Source organism: Salvelinus alpinus, chromosome 10, assembly GCF_045679555.1.
Source record: "Salvelinus alpinus chromosome 10, SLU_Salpinus.1, whole genome shotgun sequence".
NCBI classification, from domain to species: domain Eukaryota; kingdom Metazoa; phylum Chordata; class Actinopteri; order Salmoniformes; family Salmonidae; genus Salvelinus; species Salvelinus alpinus.
The window spans coordinates 69,098,436-69,121,675 of NC_092095.1; the positions used below are offsets into that span (position 1 = coordinate 69,098,436).

Sequence of the window (23,240 nt, forward strand, 5' to 3'; positions counted from 1 at the left end):
TATTTCTTTCATCACATTCCCAGTTGGTCAGAAGTTTACATACACTCAATTAGTATTTGGTAGCATTGCCGTTAAATTGTTTAACTTGGGTCAAACGTTTCTGTCTTCATCTCTTCCTGTCTTCCTCTCTTCCTGTCTTTTTTCTCTTGCTTTCTGCTGATCTGTCTCTGTCTCACTCTCTCCTTTTTTCTCCCTTTCACTCCCCCTCACCCCTTCTTCCCTCCTCATCGTCTCCCCCCCTCCACTTCCTCCCCCCTCTCCCACCTCTTCTCCCAACCCCCTCCTCCTCTCCCTCTTCCCCTCTCCTACACTCTCCTCCCCTCCTCCTCCCTCCCATCTCCCCTCTTCTCCCAACCCTCTCCTCCTCCCCTCTCCTCCTCTCCTCTCCCTATCCCCCCCTCCTCCTTTCCTCCTCTCCCTACCCCCCCCTCCTCCTCTCCTCTCCCTACCTCCCTCCCCCTCCCCCCTATCCCCCCCAGGAGGAGATAGCTCGTTTCTCCTCTCTGGAGCCCCAGGTCAACCTGCTAAAGGAGAAGCTGAAGGCACTGAGGGAGAAGGAGAATGCTCCTGTCTTCTTCGATGCAGACATCACTGACTTCACACAGCATCACCAGCAGGTCCTGGATGAGCTCCAGGCCCGAGAGAGACAGCTGGTGCTGGGTGAGAATATGGAGCAGGACACAAACACAATGCAGGCGTACACTTACACACAGGAACACAGAAAGGGGTCATGAGGGAAGAGAAAAAGCACACCACACCTGGTCAACTTCTGATTGTTAGGGGTTAACAGGTGGGGGTTAGGGTTTAACAGGTGAAGGTTAGGGGTTAACAGGTGAGGGTAAGGGGTTAACAGGTGAGGGTTAGGGGTTAATAGGTGAGGGTTAGGGGTTAACAGGTGAGGGTTAGGGGTTAATAGGTGAGGGTTAGGGGTTAATAGGTGAAGGTTAGGGTTTAATAGGTGAAGGTTAGGGGTTAACAGGTGAGGGTTAGGGTTTAATAGGTGAGGGTTAGGGGTTAATAGGTGAAGGTTAGGGTTTAATAGGTGAGGGTTAGGGGTTAACAGGTGAAGGTTAGGGTTTAATAGGTGAAGGTTAGGGGTTAACAGGTGAAGGTTAGGGTTTAATAGGTGAGGGTTAGGGGTTAATAGGTGAGGGTTAGGGGTTAACAGGTGAAGGTTAGGGTTTAATAGGTGAGGGTTAGGGGTTAATAGGTGAGGGTTAGGGTTTAATAGGTGAGGGTTAGGGGTTAATAGGTGAAGGTTAGGGGTTAATAGGTGAGGGTTAGGGGTTAATAGGTGAGGGTTAGGGGTTAATAGGTGAAGGTTAGGGGTTAATAGGTGAAGGTTAGGGGTTAATAGGTGAGGGTTAGGGGTTAATAGGTGAAGGTTAGGGGTTAACAGGTGAGGGTTAGGGGTTAATAGGTGAGGGTTAGGGGTTAATAGGTGAAGGTTAGGGGTTAACAGGTGAGGGTTAGGGGTTAATAGGTGAAGGTTAGGGGTTAATAGGTGAGGGTTAGGGGTTAACAGGTGAAGGTTAGGGGTTAACAGGTGAGGGTTAGGTGTTAATAGGTGAGGGTTAGGGGTTAATAGGTGAGGGTTAGGGGTTAACAGGTGAAGGTTAGGGGTTAATAGGTGAGGGTTAGGGGTTAATAGGTGAGGGTTAGGGGTTAATAGGTGAGGGTTAGGGGTTAATAGGTGAAGGTTAGGGGTTAATAGGTGAGGGTTAGGGGTTAATAGGTGAGGGTTAGAGGTTAATAGGTGAGGGTTAGGGGTTAATAGGTAAGGGTTAGAAGTTAATAGGTGAGGGTTTGGGTTTGGGGGAGGTAAGTGCTGTGGCACGTGCGACAGAGAGAGAGGAGAGGATAATATTTTAGAGAGGAGGAGGATTGTTTAGAGGAGAGGAGGATATTTTAGAGGAGAACAGAAGAGGACAGGAGAGGAGAGGAGGATATTTTAGAGAAGAGGAGGATGTTTTAGAGGAGAGGAGGAGAGGAGGGTATTTTAGAGGAGAGGAGGATGTTTTAGAGGAGAGGAGGGTATTTTAGAGGAGAGGAGGGTATTTTAGAGGAGAGGAGGGTGTTTTAGAGGAGAGGAGGGTATTTTAGAGAGGAGGAGGGTATTTTAGTGGAGAGGAGGATGTTTTAGAGAGGAGGAGGGTATTTTAGAGGAGAGGAGGGTATTTTAGAGGAAAGGAGGGTATTTTAGAGGAGAGGAGGGTATTTTAGAGGAGAGGAGGGTGTTTTAGAGGAGAGGAGGGTGTTTTAGAGGAGAGGAGGGTGTTTTAGAGGAGAGGAGGGTGTTTTAGAGGAGAGGAGGATGTTTTAGAGGAGAGGAGGGTGTTTTAGAGGAGAGGAGGGTGTTTTAGAGGAGAGGAGGATGTTTTAGAGGAGAGGAGGGTATTTTAGAGGAGAGGAGGATGTTTTAGAGAGGAGGAGGGTATTTTAGTGGAGAGGAGGGTGTTTTAGAGGAGAGGAGGGTATTTTAGAGGAGAGGAGGGTGTTTTCGAGGAGAGGAGGACGTTTTCGAGGAGAGGAGGATGTTTTAGAGGAGAGGAGGATGTTTTAGAGGAGAGTAGGATGTTTTAGAGGAGAGGAGGGTATTTTAGAGGAGAGGAGGGTATTTTAGAGGAGAGGAGGATGTTTTAGAGGAGAGGAGGATGTTTTAGAGGAGAGGAGGATGTTTTAGAGGAGAGGAGGGTATGTTAGAGGAGAGGAGGGTATGTTAGAGGAGAGGAGGGTATTTTAGAGAGGAGGATGTTTTAGAGGAGAGGAGGGTATTTTAGAGGAGAGGACGCAGAACACAGCAGGACGGTTTGTTCTCATCTCCATATGCAGAGTGGATGTCAGAGAGGGAGAGAGGGAGCTGGCTGGTTCAGCTGCTCTGTGTGTGTGTGTGTGTGTGTGTGTGTGTGTGTGTGTGTGTGTGTGTGTGTGTGTGTGTGTGTGTGTGTGTGTGTGTGTGTGTGTGTGTGTGTGTGTGTGTGTGTGTGTGTGTGTGTGTGTGTGTGTGTGTGTGTGTGTGTGTGTGTGTGTGTGTGAATGGGCTTATCAGAGAGCAGTAATATGAACACAGAGGGGTAAATGATAGAAAGTGTATTAACACATGGGTCCTCTACTCACAGGGAATAGAAATATGCCTAATGTATGCTCAATTACGTTTCAAGTTCAAAGTGTGTCTGTATCAAATCAAATCAAATTGTATTGGTCACATACACATGGCTAGCAGATGTTAATGCGAGTGTAGCAAAATGCTTTTGCTTCTAGTTCCGACCATGCAGTAATATCTAACAAGTAATCTAACTATTTCACAACAACTACCTTATACACACAAGTGTAAAGGAATGAATAAGAATATGTACATATAAATATATAGATGAGTGATGGCCGAACGGCGTAGGCAAGATGCAGTAGATGGTATAGAGTACCGTATATACATATGAGATGAGTAATGTAGGGTATGTAAACATTACATAAAGTGGCATTGTTTAAAGTGACTAGTGATACATTTATTACATCCAATTTTTTATTATTAAAGTGGCTAGAGATTTGAGTCAGTATGTTGGCAGCAGCCACTCAATGTTAGTGATGGCTGTTTAACAGTCTGATGGCCTTGAGATATAAGCTGTTATTCAGTCTCTCGGTCCCCGTTTTGATGCACCTGTACTGACCTCGCCTTCTGGATGAAAGCGGGGTGAACCGGCAGTGGCTGGGGTGGTTGTTGTCCTTGATGATCTTTATGGCCTTCCTGTGACATCGGGTGTTGTAGGTGTCCTGGAGGGCAGGTAGTTTGCCCCCGGTGATGCGTTGTGCAGACCGCACTAACCTCCGGAGAGCCTTACGGTTGTGGGCGGAGAAGTTGCCGTATCAGCCTGTGATACAGCTCGACAGGATGTTCTCGATTGTGCATCTGTAAAAGTTTTTGAGTGTTTTCGGTGACAAGCCAAATTTCTTCAGCCTCCTGAGGTTGAAGAGGCGCTGTTGCGCCTCTGCTGTTGCGCCTTCTTTACATGCACATTTGTGGTCTGCTGGAGGTCATTTTGCAGGGCTCTGGCAGTGCACCTCCTTGCACAAAGGCGGAGGTAGCGGTCCTGCTGCTGGGTTGTTGCCCTCCTACGGCCTCCTCCACGTCTCCTGATGTACTGGCCTGTCTCCTGGTAGCGCCTCCATGCTCTGGACACTACGCTGACAGACACAGCAAACCTTTTTGCCACAGCTCGCATTGATGTGCCATCCTGGATGAACTGCACTACCTGAGCCACTTGTGTGGGTTGTAGACTCCGTCTCATGCTACCACTAGAGTGAGAGCACCGCCAGCATTCAAAAGTGACCAAAACATCAGCCAGGAAGCATAGGAACTGAGAAGTTGTCTGTGGTCACCACCTGCAGAACCACTCCTTTATTGGGGGTGTCTTGCTAATTGCCTATAATTTCCACCTTTTGTCTATTCCATTTGCACAACAGCATGTGAAATTTATTGTCAATCAGTGTTGCTTCCTAAGTGGACAGTTTGATTTCACAGAAGTGTGATTGACTTGGAGTTACATTGTGTTGTTTAAGTGTTCCCTTAATTTTTTTGAGCAGTGTAGTATATTATAGTGAAGTGGTAGAGCCTGACAGCAGGCCAGAAGGACTGTGGGTATATAGTATATTATAGTGAAGTGGTAGAGCCTGACAGCAGGCCAGAAGGACTGTGGGTATATAGTATATTATAGTGAAGTGGTAGAGTCTGACAGCAGGCCAGAAGGACTGTGGGTATATAGTATATTATAGTGAAGTGGTAGAACCTGACAGCAGGCCAGAAGGACTGTGGGTATATAGTATATTATAGTGAAGTGGTAGAGCCTGACAGCAGGCCAGAAGGGCTGTGGGTATATAGTATATTATAGTGAAGTGGTAGAACCTGACAGCAGGCCAGAAGCACTGTGGGTATATAGTATATTATAGTGAAGTGGTAGAACCTGACAGCAGGCCAGAAGCACTGTGGGTATATAGTATATTATAGTGAAGTGGTAGAACCTGCACACCATCACACTCAATTGCTCACAGGCAACGCATACAGTATTTTTAGTGGATAAATTATATTTACATCCCCAATGGATCTTCCAAATCAAATTAATCAATCAATCGATCCATCAAGCAGTCAGTCAGTCAATTAATTAATCCATCTTTCCATCCATTTGTACGTCTGTCCATCCATCCATCCACCCATCCCTCCATCTATCCATCCATTCATCCATCCATCCAGCCCTCGATCCCTCCCTCCATCCCATAACCGTTATTGTATCTCTCCCTCCAGTTCAGGAGAGCCTTCCTCCAGTGCTCTATAAGGAGACCGTATCTACTCTGTTGGCCTGGTTACAGCAGTGTGAGGCGAGGCTAACCATCCCCTCTACAGCCGTCACTGAATACCCTGTCATGGAGGGGAGGCTGAAGGATGTCAAGGTACTGAACCACTCTGGATGTCTGGTTGGCTGTGTGTCTGGCTGACTGGTTGGCTGGGTGGCTGTCTGTTTTATTCTGTTTTATTATGAGGATTCTGCCACAAAACACCCGTAACAATTTCTGCTTGCACACTGTTAATGCAACCTAGTTGAACAGCCCGCGTACTGAATCAACGTATTAATTAACAGTCAAGACAAGACCAGAAACAAGAGGCTGCTTCACATGACGATCTAGTTCAGTGAAAGTGCAGTAACTCTTGATGAGGAGATACCAGCAGGGCTGCCAGGATAAATAGTTGTTCTCTACTGCTTTACATTCAGAGAGCACTAACAGAGCAGAGCAGCGCCTCACTGCAATTATGAGAAATGGAGAAATGTTATTGACGACAGAGGAAGACCCAGAGGATCAAATCAGTGTGTTTTTCCATCTATCTATGGATGTCCCAGGGTTACTGCCACACAGCACGGACTAAGGCTGTGTCCCAAATGGCACCCTGTTCCCTATGTAGTGCACTACTTTTGACCAGATATAGGCTGAATTAGTGCACTTCATAAGGATTAGGGTGCCATTTGGGACACACTAAAGACTCATTTTACCTTGTTATTGTGCCAAAATGAATCACCGCATAAAAAAACTAAGACTTTTTATGGCCTTGTTATTGTTTTTATTAAGTTCTGGTGCTAAATGGATGTTCTCTGAGACTTTAAATCCAAGGTCAGATCAGTTTAACCTGACATACAGTGGCTTGCGTAAGTATTCACCCCCTTGGCATTTTTCCTATTTTGTTGCCTTACAACCTGGAATTAAAATTGATTTTTTGGGGGGTTTGTATCATTTGATTTACACAACATCCCTACCACTTTGAAGATGCAAAATATTTTTGATTGTGAAACAAACAACAAATAAGACAAAAAAACTGAAAACTTGAGCATGTATAACTATTCACCCCCCCAAAGCCAATACTTTGTAGAGCCACCTTTTGCAGCAATTACAGCTGCAAGTCTCTTGGGGTATGTCTCTATAAGCTTGGCACATCTAGCCACTGGGATTTTTGCCCATTCTTCAAGGCAAAACTGCTCCAGCTCCTTCAAGTTGGATGAGTTCCGCTAGGTTTATACCACAGATTCTCAATTGGATTGAGGTCTGGGCTTTGACTAGGCCATTCCAAGACATTTAAATGTTTCCCCTTAAATCACTCGAGTGTTGCTTTAGCAGTATGCTTAGGGTCCTTGTCCTGCTGGAAGATGAACCTCCGTCCCAGTCTCAAATCTCTGGAAGACTGAAACAGGTTTCCCTCAAGAATTTCCCTGTATTTAGCGCCATCCATCATTCCTTCAATTCTGACCAGTTTCCCAGTCCCTGCCGATGAAAAACATCCCCACAGCATGATGCTGCCACCACCATGCTTCACTGTGGGGATGGTGTTCTCGGGGTGATGGGAGGTGTTGGGTTTGCGCCAGACATAGCGTTTTCCTTGATGGTCAAAAAGCTAAATTTTAGTCTCATCTGACCAGAGTACCTTCTTCCATATGTTTGGGGACTCTCCCACAAGCCTTCTGACGAACACCAAACATGTTTGCTTATTATTTTCTGGCCACTCTTCCGTAAAGCCCAGCTCTGTGGCGTGTATGGCTTAAAATGGTCCTATGGACAGATACTCCAATCTCCGCTTTGGAGCTTTGCAGCTCCTTCAGGGTTATCTTTGGTCTCTTTGTTGCCTCTCTGATTAATGCCCTCCTTGACTGGTCTGTGAGTTTTGGTGGCCGGCCCTCTCTTGGCAGGTTTGTTGTGGTGCCATATTCTTTCCATTTTTTAATAATGGATTTAATGGTGCTCCGTGGGATGTTCAAAGTTTCTGATATTTTTCTATAACCCAGAGGGGCTAGGGGTCAACAGGCCCTTCTCCCTAGACAGAGAGGGCAGAGGGGCTAGGGGTCAACAGGCCCTTCTCCCTAGACAGAGAGGGCAGAGGGGCTAGGGGTCACCAGGCCCTTCTCCCTAGACAGAGAGGGCAGAGGGGCTAGGGGTCCATTTGGACTTCAGACATAGTCCTCAAAGCTACTCTTTAGCTGCCTCTGGTTTGCATTAAGCTCCATGGACCAAAAATGAATAAAAAACCACGGGGGGATTTCTTTCTGTGTTCCACCCCCAAAAACGAATCTCTCCATCTTCCCCTCAGTGCCTCCTCTGGGTGGCTAGCGTCCATGGAATTAAAATGTTAAAAAAGTTCTCATATGGCCAAATCATAACTAACATTTTCTCTTAATCATACATTGATATCAATAAGAGACTTCAGTGAAAATGTGAAAGTTGGGATTCACCCTGTATTGAGTACAACCATCTCCATGTCCTTCCCCACAGGTAATGCAGGTTGCGCTTGCAGAGCACCAGAGGGAGGTGGACTACCTGACGTCTACAGTGGACCAGGTTTTTCAGAAGGCCCCTCCAGAGATCAGTCACAAGTACAGGACAGAGATGGACAGCATCATGACTCGCTGGAGACGCCTGTCCTCAACGCTGGGGGAACAGGCGACCAAGATAACAGAGCTTATGGCTAAATTACTGCAGTTCCAGGTACCGTGGGGGTTGGAGGGGGGTGGGGGGGTGCTGCGAGAGAGAGGGCGAGAGGGAGCGAGAGAGAGTAGGTAGAGAGCGAAATAGAGGGAGAGAGAGTAGAACGAGGGAGAGGGAGAGCGAGAGAGAGATAGAGAGAGGGAAAGGGAGAGAGGGAGACAGAGATGAAGAGATAGAGACAGAGATGAAGAGATAGAGACAGAGATGAAGAGATAGAGACAGAGATGAAGAGACAGAGATGAAGAGATAGAGACAGAGATGAAGAGATAGAGACAGAGATGAAGAGATAGACAGAGATGAAGAGATAGAGACAGAGATGAAGAGATAGAGACAGAGATGAAGAGATAGACAGAGATGAAGAGATAGAGACAGAGATGAAGAGATAGACAGAGATGAAGAGATAGAGACAGAGATGAAGAGATAGAGACAGAGATGAAGAGACAGAGATGAAGAGATAGACAGAGATGAAGAGATAGAGACAGAGATGAAGAGATAGAGACAGAGATGAAGAGATAGACAGAGATGAAGAGATATAGACAGAGATGAAGAGATAGAGACAGAGATGAAGAGATAGACAGAGATAGACAGAGATGAAGAGATATAGACAGAGATGAAGAGATATAGACAGAGATGAAGAGATAGAGACAGAGATGAAGAGATAGAGACAGAGATGAAGAGATAGAGACAGAGATGAAGAGATAGACAGAGATGAAGAGATAGACAGAGATGAGGAGATAGAGACAGAGATGAAGAGACAGAGATGAAGAGATAGAGACAGAGATGAAGAGATAGAGACAGAGATGAAGAGATAGAGACAGAGAGACAGAGATGAAGAGATAGAGACAGAGATGAAGAGATAGAGACAGAGATGAAGAGATAGAGACAGAGATGAAGAGATAGAGACAGAGATGAAGAGATAGAGACAGAGATGAAGAGATAGAGACAGAGATGAAGAGATAGAGACAGAGATGAAGAGATTTCGATAGATCTGTGAGTGAGTATACCATATGTTCCTGTGTAAATGACTGTAAGGAGGACAATATCAATGTGGTCTTTGCTGTCAGTGTCTGCATCATGATGTGAAGACTCTGAGGAAGTGGATGGGTGACGCTGACATGTTTCTGACTTTGTTTGTGTGTGCGGCTATAAATGACTCTAAGCACATTGTCAGTTCTGTGCTGTCTGTCAACCTGTCTGTCTGTGTCTCTCAGAATGACGTGAAGACTCTGAGGAAGTGGATGGCTGATGTTGACGTGTTCCTGAATGAGGAGTGGCCAGCGCTGGGGGACTCAGAGGCCCTGCAGAAACAGCTGGAGCAGTGCACTGTAAGACCTGGCAACCTTCTTCCACCTTCTTCCAGCCTGTCTCCCACTTTCTCTCCCCTGGCACCTGGCAACCTGTCACTCACCTTCTCTCACCTGGCAACCTATCTTTCACCTTCTCTCACCTGGCAACCTGTCATTCACCTTCTCTCCCCTGGCAACCTGTCTTTCACCTTCTCTCACCTGGCAACCTGTCATTAACCTTCTCTCACCTGGCAACCTGTCATTCACCTTCTCTCACCTGGCAACCTGGCATTCACCTTCTCTCACCTGGCAACCTGTCAATCACCTTCTCTCCCCTGGCAACCTGTCATTCACCTTCTCCTACCTGGCAACATGTCATTCACCTTCTCTCACCTGGCAACCTGTCATTCACCTTCTCTCACCTGGCAACCTGTCATTCACCTTCTCTCCCCTGGTAACCTGTCATTCACCTTCTCTCCCCTGGCAACCTGTCATTCACCTTCTCTCCCCTGGCAACCTGTCATTCACCTTCTCTCACCTGTCAACCTGTCATTCACCTTCTCTCACCTGGCAACCTGTCATTCACCTTCTCTTTCCTGGCAACCTGTCATTCACCTTCTCTCACCTGGCAACCTGTCATTCACCTTCTCTCACCTGGCAACCTGTCATTCACCTTCTCTTCCCTGGCAACCTGGCATTCACCTTCTCTCACCTGGCAACCTGTCATTCACCTTCTCCCACCTGGCAACCTGTCATTCACCTTCTCTCACCTGGCAACCTGTCATTCACCTTCTCTCACCTGGCAACCTGTCATTCACCTTCTCCTACCTGGCAACATGTCATTCACCTTCTCTCACCTGGCAACCTGTCATTCACCTTCTCCCACCTGGCAACCTGTCATTCACCTTCTCTCACCTGGCAACCTGTCATTCACCTTCTCTCCCCTGGCAACCTGTCATTCACCTTCTCTCACCTGGCAACCTGTCATTCACCTTCTCTCACCTGGCAACCTGTCATTCACCTTCTCTCCCCTGGTAACCTGTCATTCACCTTCTCTCCCCTGGCAACCTGTCATTCACCTTCTCTCCCCTGGCAACCTGTCATTCACCTTCTCTCAACTGGCAACCTGTCATTCACCTTCTCTCACCTGGCAACCTGTCATTCACCTTCTCTCACCTGGCAACCTGTCATTCACCTTCTCCCACCTGGCAACCTGTCATTCACCTTCTCTCACCTGGCAACCTGTCATTCACCTTCTCCCACCTGGCAACCTGTCATTCACCTTCTCTTCCCTGGCAACCTGTCATTCACCTTCTCTCACCTGGCAACCTGTCATTCACCTTCTCTCACCTGGCAACCTGTCATTCACCTTCTCTTCCCTGGCAACCTGTCATTCATATTCTCTCACCTGGCAACCTGTCATTCACCTTCTCTTCCCTGGCAACCTGGCATTCACCTTCTCTCACCTGGCAACCTGTCATTCACCTTCTCTCACCTGCCAACCTTTCATTCACCTTCCCTCACCTGGCAACCTGTCATTCACCTTCTCTCACCTGGCAACCTGTCATTCACCTTCTCCCACCTGGCAACCTGTCATTCACCTTCTCTCACCTGGCAACCTGTCATTCACCTTCTCCCACCTGGCAACCTGTCATTCACCTTCTCTCACCTGGCAACCTGTCATTCACCTTCTCTCCCCTGGCAACCTGTCATTCACCTTCTCTCACCTGGCAACCTGTCATTCACCTTCTCTCACCTGGCAACCTGTCATTCACCTTCTCTCCCCTGGTAACCTGTCATTCACCTTCTCTCCCCTGGCAACCTGTCATTCACCTTCTCTCCCCTGGCAACCTGTCATTCACCTTCTCTCACCTGTCAACCTGTCATTCACCTTCTCTTCCCTGGCAACCTGGCATTCACCTTCTCTCACCTGGCAACCTGTCATTCACCTTCTCTCACCTGGCAACCTTTCATTCACCTTCCCTCACCTGGCAACCTGTCATTCACCTTCTCTCACCTGGCAACCTGTCATTCACCTTCTCCCACCTGGCAACCTGTCATTCACCTTCTCTCACCTGGCAACCTGTCATTCACCTTCTCCCACCTGGCAACCTGTCATTCACCTTCTCTCACCTGGCAACCTGTCATTCACCTTCTCTCCCCTGGCAACCTGTCATTCACCTTCTCTCACCTGGCAACCTGTCATTCACCTTCTCTCACCTGGCAACCTGTCATTCACCTTCTCTCCCCTGGTAACCTGTCATTCACCTTCTCTCCCCTGGCAACCTGTCATTCACCTTCTCTCCCCTGGCAACCTGTCATTCACCTTCTCTCACCTGTCAACCTGTCATTCACCTTCTCTCACCTGGCAACCTGTCATTCACCTTCTCTTCCCTGGCAACCTGTCATTCACCTTCTCTCACCTGGCAACCTGTCATTCACCTTCTCTCACCTGGCAACCTGTCATTCACCTTCTCTCACCTGGCAACCTGTCATTCACCTTCTCTCACCTGGCAACCTGTCATTCACCTTCTCTTCCCTGGCAACCTGGCATTCACCTTCTCTCACCTGGCAACCTGTCATTCACCTTTTCTCACCTGGCAACCTGTCATTCACCTTCTCTTCCCTGGCAACCTGGCATTCACCTTCTCTCACCTGGCAACCTGTCATTCACCTTCTCTCACCTGGCAACCTGTCATTCACCTTCTCTCACCTGGCAACCTGTCATTCACCTTCTCCCACCTGGCAACCTGTCATTCACCTTCTCTCACCTGGCAACCTGTCATTCACCTTCTCCCACCTGGCAACCTGTCATTCACCTTCTCTCACCTGGCAACCTGTCATTCACCTTCTCCCACCTGGCAACCTGTCATTCACCTTCTCTCACCTGGCAACCTGTCATTCACCTTCTCCCACCTGGCAACCTGTCATTCACCTTCTCTCACCTGGCAACCTGTCATTCACCTTCTCTCCCCTGGCAACCTGTCATTCACCTTCTCTCACCTGGCAACCTGTCATTCACCTTCTCTCACCTGGCAACCTGTCATTCACCTTCTCTCCCCTGGTAACCTGTCATTCACCTTCTCTCCCCTGGCAACCTGTCATTCACCTTCTCTCCCCTGGCAACCTGTCATTCACCTTCTCTCACCTGTCAACCTGTCATTCACCTTCTCTCACCTGGCAACCTGTCATTCACCTTCTCTTCCCTGGCAACCTGTCATTCACCTTCTCTCACCTGGCAACCTGTCATTCACCTTCTCTCACCTGGCAACCTGTCATTCACCTTCTCTCACCTGGCAACCTGTCATTCACCTTCTCTCACCTGGCAACCTGTCATTCACCTTCTCTTCCCTGGCAACCTGGCATTCACCTTCTCTCACCTGGCAACCTGTCATTCACCTTTTCTCACCTGGCAACCTGTCATTCACCTTCTCTTCCCTGGCAACCTGGCATTCACCTTCTCTCACCTGGCAACCTGTCATTCACCTTCTCTCACCTGGCAACCTGTCATTCACCTTCTCTCACCTGGCAACCTGTCATTCACCTTCTCCCACCTGGCAACCTGTCATTCACCTTCTCTCACCTGGCAACCTGTCATTCACCTTCTCCCACCTGGCAACCTGTCATTCACCTTCTCTCACCTGGCAACCTGTCATTCACCTTCTCTCCCCTGGCAACCTGTCATTCACCTTCTCTCACCTGGCAACCTGTCATTCACCTTCTCTCACCTGGCAACCTGTCATTCACCTTCTCTCCCCTGGTAACCTGTCATTCACCTTCTCTCCCCTGGCAACCTGTCATTCACCTTCTCTCCCCTGGCAACCTGTCATTCACCTTCTCTCACCTGGCAACCTGTCGTTCACCTTCTCTCACCTGGCAACCTGTCATTCACCTTCTCTAACCTGGCAACCTGTCATTCACCTTCTCCCACCTGGCAACCTGTCATTCACCTTCTCTCACCTGGCAACCTGTCATTCACCTTCTCTCACCTGGCAACCTGTCATTCACCTTCTCTTCCCTGGCAACCTGTCATTCACCTTCTCTCACCTGGCAACCTGTCATTCACCTTCTCTCACCTGGCAACCTGTCATTCACCTTCTCTTCCCTGGCAACCTGTCATTCACCTTCTCTCACCTGGCAACCTGTCATTCACCTTCTCTTCCCTGGCAACCTGGCATTCACCTTCTCTCACCTGGCAACCTGTCATTCACCTTCTCTCACCTGGCAACCTTTCATTCACCTTCCCTCACCTGGCAACCTGTCATTCACCTTCTCTCACCTGGCAACCTGTCATTCACCTTCTCCCACCTGGCAACCTGTCATTCACCTTCTCCCACCTGGCAACCTGTCATTCACCTTCTCTCACCTGGCAACCTGTCATTCACCTTCTCTCACCTGGCAACCTGTCATTCACCTTCTCTCCCCTGGCAACCTGTCATTCACCTTCTCTCACCTGGCAACCTGTCATTCACCTTCTCTCACCTGGCAACCTGTCATTCACCTTCTCTCCCCTGGTAACCTGTCATTCACCTTCTCTCCCCTGGCAACCTGTCATTCACCTTCTCTCCCCTGGCAACCTGTCATTCACCTTCTCTCACCTGTCAACCTGTCATTCACCTTCTCTCACCTAGCAACCTGTCATTCACCTTCTCTTCCCTGGCAACCTGTCATTCACCTTCTCTCACCTGGCAACCTGTCATTCACCTTCTCTCACCTGGCAACCTGTCATTCACCTTCTCTCACCTGGCAACCTGTCATTCACCTTCTCTCACCTGGCAACCTGTCATTCACCTTCTCTTCCCTGGCAACCTGGCATTCACCTTCTCTCACCTGGCAACCTGGCATTCACCTTTTCTCACCTGGCAACCTGGCATTCACCTTCTCTCACCTGGCAACCTGGCATTCACCTTTTCTCACCTGGCAACCTGTCATTCACCTTTTACCACCTGGCAACCTGTCATTCACCTTCTCTCCCCTGGCAACCTGTCATTCACCTTCTCTCCCCTGGCAACCTGTCATTCACCTTCTCTCACCTGGCAACCTGTCATTCACCTTCTCCCACCTGGCAACCTGTCATTAACCTTCTCTCACCTGGCAACCTGTCATTCACCTTCTCTGACCTGGCAACCTGTCATTCACCTTCTCTTCCCTGGCAACCTGTCATTCACCTTCTCCCACCTGGCAACCTTTCATTCACCTTCTCTCACCTGGCAACCTGTCATTCACCTTCTCTCACCTGGCAACCTGTCATTCACTTTCTCTCACCTGGCAACCTGTCATTCACCCTCTGTCACCTGGCAACCTGTCATTCACCTTCTCTCACCTGGCAACCTGTCATTCACCTTCTCTCCCCTGGCAACCTGTCATTCACCTTCTTCCCCTGGCAACCTGTCATTCACCTTCTCTCACCTGGCAACCGGTCATTCACCTTCTCTCAGCTGGCAACCGGTCATTCACCTTCTCTCAGCTGGCAACCCTCTATTTTTAGCAGCGGAATTGTGACCTCTACACGTCACACCAGTAAATGAGCCCTATGGCATACAGCCCAGTAAATGAGCCCTAGGGCATACAGCCCAGTAAATGAGCCCTATGGCATACAGCCCAGTAAATGAGCCCTAGGGCATACAGCCCAGTAAATGAGCCCTAGGGCATACAGCCCAGTAAATGAGCCCTAGGGCATACATCCCAGTAAATGAGCACTAGGGCATACAGCCCAGTAAATGAGCCCTAGGGCATACAGCCCAGTAAATGAGCCCTAGGGCATACAGCCCAGTAAATGAGCCCTAGAGCATACAGCTCAGTAAATTAGCCCTAGGGCATACAGCCCAGTAAATGAGCCCTAGGGCATACAGCCCAGGAAATGAGCCCTAGGGCATACAGCCCAGTAAATGAGCCCTAGGGCATACAGCCCAGTAAATGAGCCCTAGGGCATACAGCCCAGTAAATGAGCCCTAGGGCATACAGCCCAGTAAATGAGCCCTAGGGCATACAGCCCAGTAAATACAGTATAAGTGAACATCTCTCTGTCACACATCCATTTCTATTAGTCATATCCCCTTTGTCTCTGTTGGGATTGGCTAGGCCCTGGTGAATGACATCCACACCATCCAACCCAGTCTGAACGGCATCAATGAGGTGGGCGTGTCTCTGAAGACAGAGGCGGAGCCACCATTCGCCATCCAACTGCAGAAGGAGCTCGATGAGCTGAACGCTATGTGGGAGATAATCTGCAAACAGGTACTCACACACACACACGATCAAACACACACACACACGATCAAACACACACACACACACTACGATCAAACACACACACACACACACACACACGATCAAACACACACACACACGATCAAACACACACACTACGATCAAACACAAACACACGCACACACGATTAAACACACACACACACGATCAAACACACACACACACGATCACGATCAAACACACACACACACACACACACGATCAAACACACACACACACACGATCACGATCAAACACACACACACACACACACGATCACGAACAAACACACACACACGATCACGATCAAACACACACACACACACACACACGATCACGAACAAACACACACACACACACACACACGATCAAACACACACACACACACACACACACACGATCACGAACAAACACACACACACACGATTACGATCAAACACACACACACACGATCACGAACAAACACACACACACACACACGATCACGATCAAACACACACACACACACACACGAGCACGAACAAACACACACACACACACACGATCACGAGCAAACACACACACACACACACACACACACACACACACGATCAAACACACAAACACACGATCACGATCAAACACACACACACACGATCACGAACAAACACACACACACGATCACGATCAAACACACACACACACACACGATCACGATCAAACACACACACACACGATCACGAACAAACACACACACACACACACACGATCACGATCAAACACACACACACACACACACGATCACGAACAAACACACACACACACACACACGATCACGAACAAACACACACACACACACACGATCACGAACAAACACACACACACACACGATCACGATCAAACACACACACACACACACGATCACGATCAAACACACACACACACACACGATCACGATCAAACACACACACACGATCACGAACAAACACACACACACACACACACACGATCACGAACAAACACACACACACACACGATCACGATCAAACACACACACACACACACACACACACACAATCACGATCAAACACACACACACACACACACGATCACGAACAAACACACACACACACACACGATCACGATCAAACACACACACACACACACACGATCACGAACAAACACACACACACACACACACGATCACGATCAAACACACACACACACACACACACGATCACGATCAAACACACACACACACACACACGATCACGAACAAACACACACACACACACGATCACGATCAAACACACACACACACACGATCACGATCAAACACACACACACACACACGATCACGATCAAACACACACACACACGATCACGAACAAACACACACACACACACACGATCACGATCAAACACACACACACACACACGATCACGAACAAACACACACACACACACACGATCACGAACAAACACACACACACACACACACACACGATCACGATCAAACACACACACACACACACACACGATCACGATCAAACACACACACACACACACGATCATGATCAAACACACACACACACACACGATCACGATCAAACACACACACACACACACACACGATCACGATCAAACACACACACACACACACACGATCACGATCAAACACACACACACGATCACGATCAAACACACACACACACACACACGATCACGAACAAACACACACACACACACACGATCACGAACAAACACACACACACACACACACGATCACGATCAAACACACACACACGATCACGATCAAACACACACACACACACACACGATCACGATCAAACACACACACACACGATCACGAACAAACACACACACACACACACGATCACGATCAAACACACACACACACACACACACACACACGATCACGATCAAACACACACACACACACACACGATCACGAACAAACACACACACACACACACGATCACGATCAAACACACACACACACACACACGATCACGAGCAAACACACACACACACACACACGAGCACGAACAAACACACACACACACACACACGATCACGATCAAACACACACACACACACACACGATCACGATCAAACACACACACACACACACACGATCACGATCAAACACACACACACGATCACGAACAAACACACACACACACACACGATCACGATCAAACACACACACACACACACACGATCACGAACAAACACACACACACACACACACGATCACGATCAAACACACACACACACACACGATCACGAGCAAACACACACACACACACACACGATCACGATCAAACACACACACACACGATCACGAACAAACACACACACACACACACGATCACGATCAAACACACACACACACACACACACGATCACGAACAAACACACACACACACACACGATCACGAACAAACACACACACACACACACACACACGATCACGATCAAACACACACACACACACACACACGATCACGATCAAACACACACACACACACACGATCATGATCAAACACACACACACACACACGATCACGATCAAACACACACACACACACACACACGATCACGATCAAACACACACACACACACACACGATCACGATCAAACACACACACACGATCACGATCAAACACACACACACACACATACACACACACGATCACGATCAAACACACACACACACACACACACACGATCACGATCAAACACACACACACACACACACGATCACGATCAAACACACACACACACACACGATCACGATCAAACACACACACACACACACACGATCACGATCAAACACACACACACACACACACACGATCACGATCAAACACACACACACACACACACACGATCACGATCAAACACACACACACACACACGATCACGATCAAACACACACACACACACACACGATCAAACACACACACACACACACACACACGATCACGATCAAACACACAAACACACACACACACGATCACGATCAAACACACACACACACACACACACGATCACGATCAAACACACACACACACACACACACGATCACGATCAAACACACACACACACACACATGATCACGATCAAACACACACACACACACACGATCACAATCAAACACACACACACGATCACGATCAAACACACACACACACACACACGATCACGATCAAACACACACACACACACACACACACACACGATCACGATCAAACACAAACACACACACACGATCACGAACAAACACACACACACACGATCACGATCAAACACACACACACACACACACACACACACGATCACGATCAAACACAAACACACACACACACGATCACGAACAAACACACACACACACACACACACACACACACGATCACGATTAAACACACACACACACACACACGATCACGATCAAACACACACACACGATCACGATCAAACACAAACACACACACACACGAGCACGAACAAACACACACACACACACACGATCACGAACAAACACACACACACACACACACACACGATCACAATCAAACACACACACACCGTACCCACCCAAGCGTTGATTCCATCCATCCCTGTCCTGACATATCATCTGTTGTTATTGCCTGTGTGGTCATGGTGTGTGTGTGTGTGTGTGTGTGTGTGTGTGTGTGTGTGTGTGTGTGTGTGTGTGTGTGTGTGTGTGTGTGTGTGTGTGTGTGTGTGTGTGTGTGTGTGTGTGTGTGTGTGTGTGTGTGTGTGTGTGTCTCCAGGCCTATGCTAAGAAGTCCGCTCTGAAGGGGGGTCTGGACAAGACCATGAGCCTGAGAAAGGAGATGGCTGAGATGCAGGAGTGGATCACTCAGGCTGAGGAAGACTATCTAGAGAGAGACTTCACCTACCAGACCCCTGAGGAGCTACGCAAGGCTGTGGAGGAACTCAAGGTCGGGTGTGTGTGGGGAGGGGGGAGTGTGTGTGTGTGTGTGTGTGGGGGGGTGTTGACCAATCATCCATCCTTATGGCCAAACTTCCCTATAGCCAATCCTGGGCACTCACCCAAACCATACTCTAATCTAAGCACTGACCTGCCTCCAACACTCTCCCTCCCTCTCTCTCTCTCTCTTGTTCTCTCTCTCTCTTGTTCTCTCTCTCCCTCTATCCCTTTGTTCATCTCCCTCCCTCCCTCTCTCCCTTTGATCATCTCCCTCCCTCTCTCCCCCTCATTCCCCCTGTCTTTATCCTCTTTAATTCTAGCTCAATAACTGTTGTTGTCAGTAATGCATTTCTAAAACAAAGAGCAGTAAGATAAGCATCTCTCTCTCTCTCTCTCTCTCTCTCTCCCTGTCTCCCTCCACTGTGCTCTCTCTCTCTCTCTGTCTCCCCCCACTGTGCTCTCTCTCTCTCTGTCTCCCTCCACTGTGCTCTCTCTCTGTCTCCCTCCACTGTGCTCTCTCTCTGTCTCCCTCCACTGTGCTTTCTCTCTCTCCCTCCTGCCATCTCTTCATCTCTCTTTCTGTCTCCCTCCACTGTGCTCTCTCTCTCTCCCTCCTGCCATCTCTTCATCTCTCTTTCTGTCTCCCTCCACTGTGCTCTCTCTCTCTCCCTCCTGCCATCTCTTCATCTCTCTCTCTGTCTCCCTCCACTGTGCTCTCTCTCTCTCCCTCCTGCCATCTCTTCATCTCTCTTTCTGTCTCCCTCCACTGTGCTCTCTCTCTCTCCCTCCTGCCATCTCTTCATCTCTCTTTCTGTCTCCCTCCACTGTTCTCTCTCTCTCTCCCTCCTGCCATCTCTTCATCTCTCTTTCTGTCTCCCTACTGCCATCTCTTCATCTCTCTTTCTGTCTCCCTCCACTTTGCTCTCTCTCTCTCCCTCCTGCCATCTCTTCATCTCTCTTTCTGTCTCCCTCCTGCCATCTCTTTATCTCTCTTTCTGTCTCCCTCCACTGTGCTCTCTCTTTCTCTCCCTCCTGCCATCTCTTCATCTCTCTTTCTGTCTCCCTTCTGCCATCTCTTTATCTTTCTGTCTCCCTCCACTGTGCTCTCTCTCTCTCTTTCTCTCTCTCTGTGCTCTTTGTATCTCTTCATCTCTTTTTGTCTCTGTTCTCGATCCCCCTCTCTCTCTCCCCTCTCCCCCTTCTCCTACCCTCTCTCCCCTCTCCTACCCTCTCTCCCCTCTCCTACCCTCTCTTCCCTCTCCTACACTCTCTCCCCTCTCCTACACTCTCTCCCCTCTCCTACCCTCTCTCCCCTCTCCTACCCTCTCTCCCCTCTCCTACACTCTCTCCCCTCTCCTACCCTCTCTCCCCTCTCCTACCCTCTCTCCCCTCTCCTACCCTCTCTCCCCTCTCCTACCCTCTCTCTCCTCTCCTACCCTCTCTCCCCTCTCCTACCCTCTCTCCCCTCTCCTACCCTCTCTCCCCACTCCTACCCTCTCTCCCCTCTCCTACCCTCTCTCCCCTCTCCTACCCTCTCTCCCCTCTCCTACACTCTCTCCCCTCTCCTACCCTCTCTCCCCTCTCCTACCCACTCTCCCCTCTCCTACACTCTCTCCCCTCTCCTACCCTCTCTCCCCTCTCCTACCCTCTCTCCCCTCTCCTACACTCTCTCCCCTCTCCTACCCTCTCTCCCCTCTCCTACCCTCTCTCCCCTCTCCTACCCTCTCTCCCCTCTCCTACCCTCTCTCCCCTCTCCTACACTCTCTCCCCTCTCCTACCCACTCTCCCCTCTCTCCCCTCTCCTACCCTCTCGCCCCTCTCCTACCCTCTCTTCCCTCTCCTACCCTCTCTCCCCTCTCCTACCCTCTCTCCCCTCTCCTACCCTCTCTCCCCTCTCCTACACTCTCTCCCCTCTCCTACCCTCTCTCCCCTCTCCTACCCTCTCTCCCCTCTCCTACCCTCTCTCCCCTCTCCTACACTCTCTCCCCTCTCCTACCCTCTCGCCCCTCTCCTACCCTCTCTCCCCTCTCCTACCCTCTCTCCCCTCTCCTACACTCTCTCCCCTCTCCTACCCTCTCTCCCCTCTCCTACACTCTCTCCCCTCTCCTACACTCTATCCCCACTCCTACCCTCTCTCCCCCCCTCTACCCTCTCTCCCCTCTCCTACCCTCTCTCCCCTCTCCTACCCTCTCTCCCCCTCTCTCTCTCCCCTCTCCTACCCACTCTCCCCTCTCCTACCCTCTCTCCCCTCTCCTACCCTCTCTCCCCTCTCCTACCCTCTCTCCCCTCTCCTACCCTCTCTCCCCTCTCCTACCCTATCTCCCCTCTCCTACACTCTCTCCCCTCTCCTACCCTCTCTCCCCTCTCCTACACTCTCTCCCCTCTCCTACCCTCTCTCCCCTCTCCTACCCTCTCTCCCCTCTCCTACCCTCTCTCCACTCTCCTACCCTCTCTCCCCTCTCCTACACTCTCTCCCCTCTCCTACCCTCTCGCCCCTCTCCTACCCTCTCTCCCCTCTCCTACCCTCTCTCCCCTCTCCTACCCTCTCTCCCCTCTCCTACCCTCTCTCCCCTCTTGTCCCCTCACATTTTCTGTCTCACTTCTCCCTTTCTCCTCCCCTCTCTTTAATTCATTTCAATTTAAGGGCTTTATTGACATGGGAAACAAATGTTTACATTGCCAAAGCAAGAGGAATAGATAATAAACAGATGTGAAATAAACAATAAAAATGAACAGTAAACAATTACACTCACAAAAGTCTCTATCTGTCTCTCACCCCCTCCTCCCTCCCCCTCTCTCCTCCTCTTTCTTATTCTCTCTCCATCTCTCTGTTCTCTCTGTCTCTCACTCCCTCCTCCTCTCTCCTCTTCTCTCTTTATCTCTCTCTGTCTCTCACCCCCTCCTCCCTCCCCCTCTCTCCTCCCTCTCTTATTCTCTCTCCATCTCTCTGTTCTCTCTGTCTCTCACCCCCTCCTCCCTCCCCCTCTCTCCTCCCCTCTCTTTATCTCTCTGTTCTCTCTGTCTCTCACCCCCTCCTCCCTCCCCCTCTCTCCTCCTCTTTCTTAATCTCTCTCCATCTCTCTGTTCTCTCTGTAGAAGGGTCAAGAGGAGGTCCACTCTAAAGAGCTGAAGGTGAAGCTGCTGACTGACTCTGTGAACAGTTTCATCTCCAAAGCCCCTCCGGCCGCCCACGATGCCCTCAAGGCAGAGCTAGTGGTGCTGACCGCTAACTACCAGAGACTCTGCAGCCGCCTGGACGGCAAGTGTAAAACCCTGGAGGTACGATACCAGACAAACACTGGACAGATACCGGACAAATACTGGACAGTTACCGGACAAATACTGGACAGTTACCGGACAAATACTGGACAGATACCGGACAAATACTGGACAGTTACCGGACAAATACTGGACAGATACCGGACAAATACTGGACAGATACCGGACAAATACTGGACAGTTACCGGACAAATACTGGACAGTTACTGGACAAATACTGGACAGATACCTGACAAATACTCGACAGTTACCAGACAAATACTGGACAGTTACCGGACAAATACTGGACAGTTACCGGACTGACACTGGACATATACCGGACAAATACCGAACAGATACCGGACAAATACTGGACAGATACCGGACAAATACTGGACAGTTACCGGACTGACACTGGACATATACCGGACAAATACCGAACAGATACTGGACAGATACCGGACAAATAC

At 49.2% G+C, this 23,240-nt stretch overlaps 1 protein-coding gene across 1 annotated transcript in view; it reads left to right on the forward strand.

The window, feature by feature from the left end:
• dmd (dystrophin) overlaps positions 1–23,240 on the forward strand; it is a 290,129-nt gene that overhangs the window by 122,526 nt on the left and 144,363 nt on the right. The window contains exons 20-26 of the mRNA XM_071330767.1: positions 480–660; positions 5,294–5,439; positions 7,801–8,013; positions 9,225–9,338; positions 15,381–15,536; positions 19,352–19,522; positions 22,609–22,791. Coding sequence (XP_071186868.1) covers positions 480–660; positions 5,294–5,439; positions 7,801–8,013; positions 9,225–9,338; positions 15,381–15,536; positions 19,352–19,522; positions 22,609–22,791 — 1,164 coding nt within the window. The remainder of the gene's footprint in view (positions 1–479; positions 661–5,293; positions 5,440–7,800; positions 8,014–9,224; positions 9,339–15,380; positions 15,537–19,351; positions 19,523–22,608; positions 22,792–23,240) is intronic.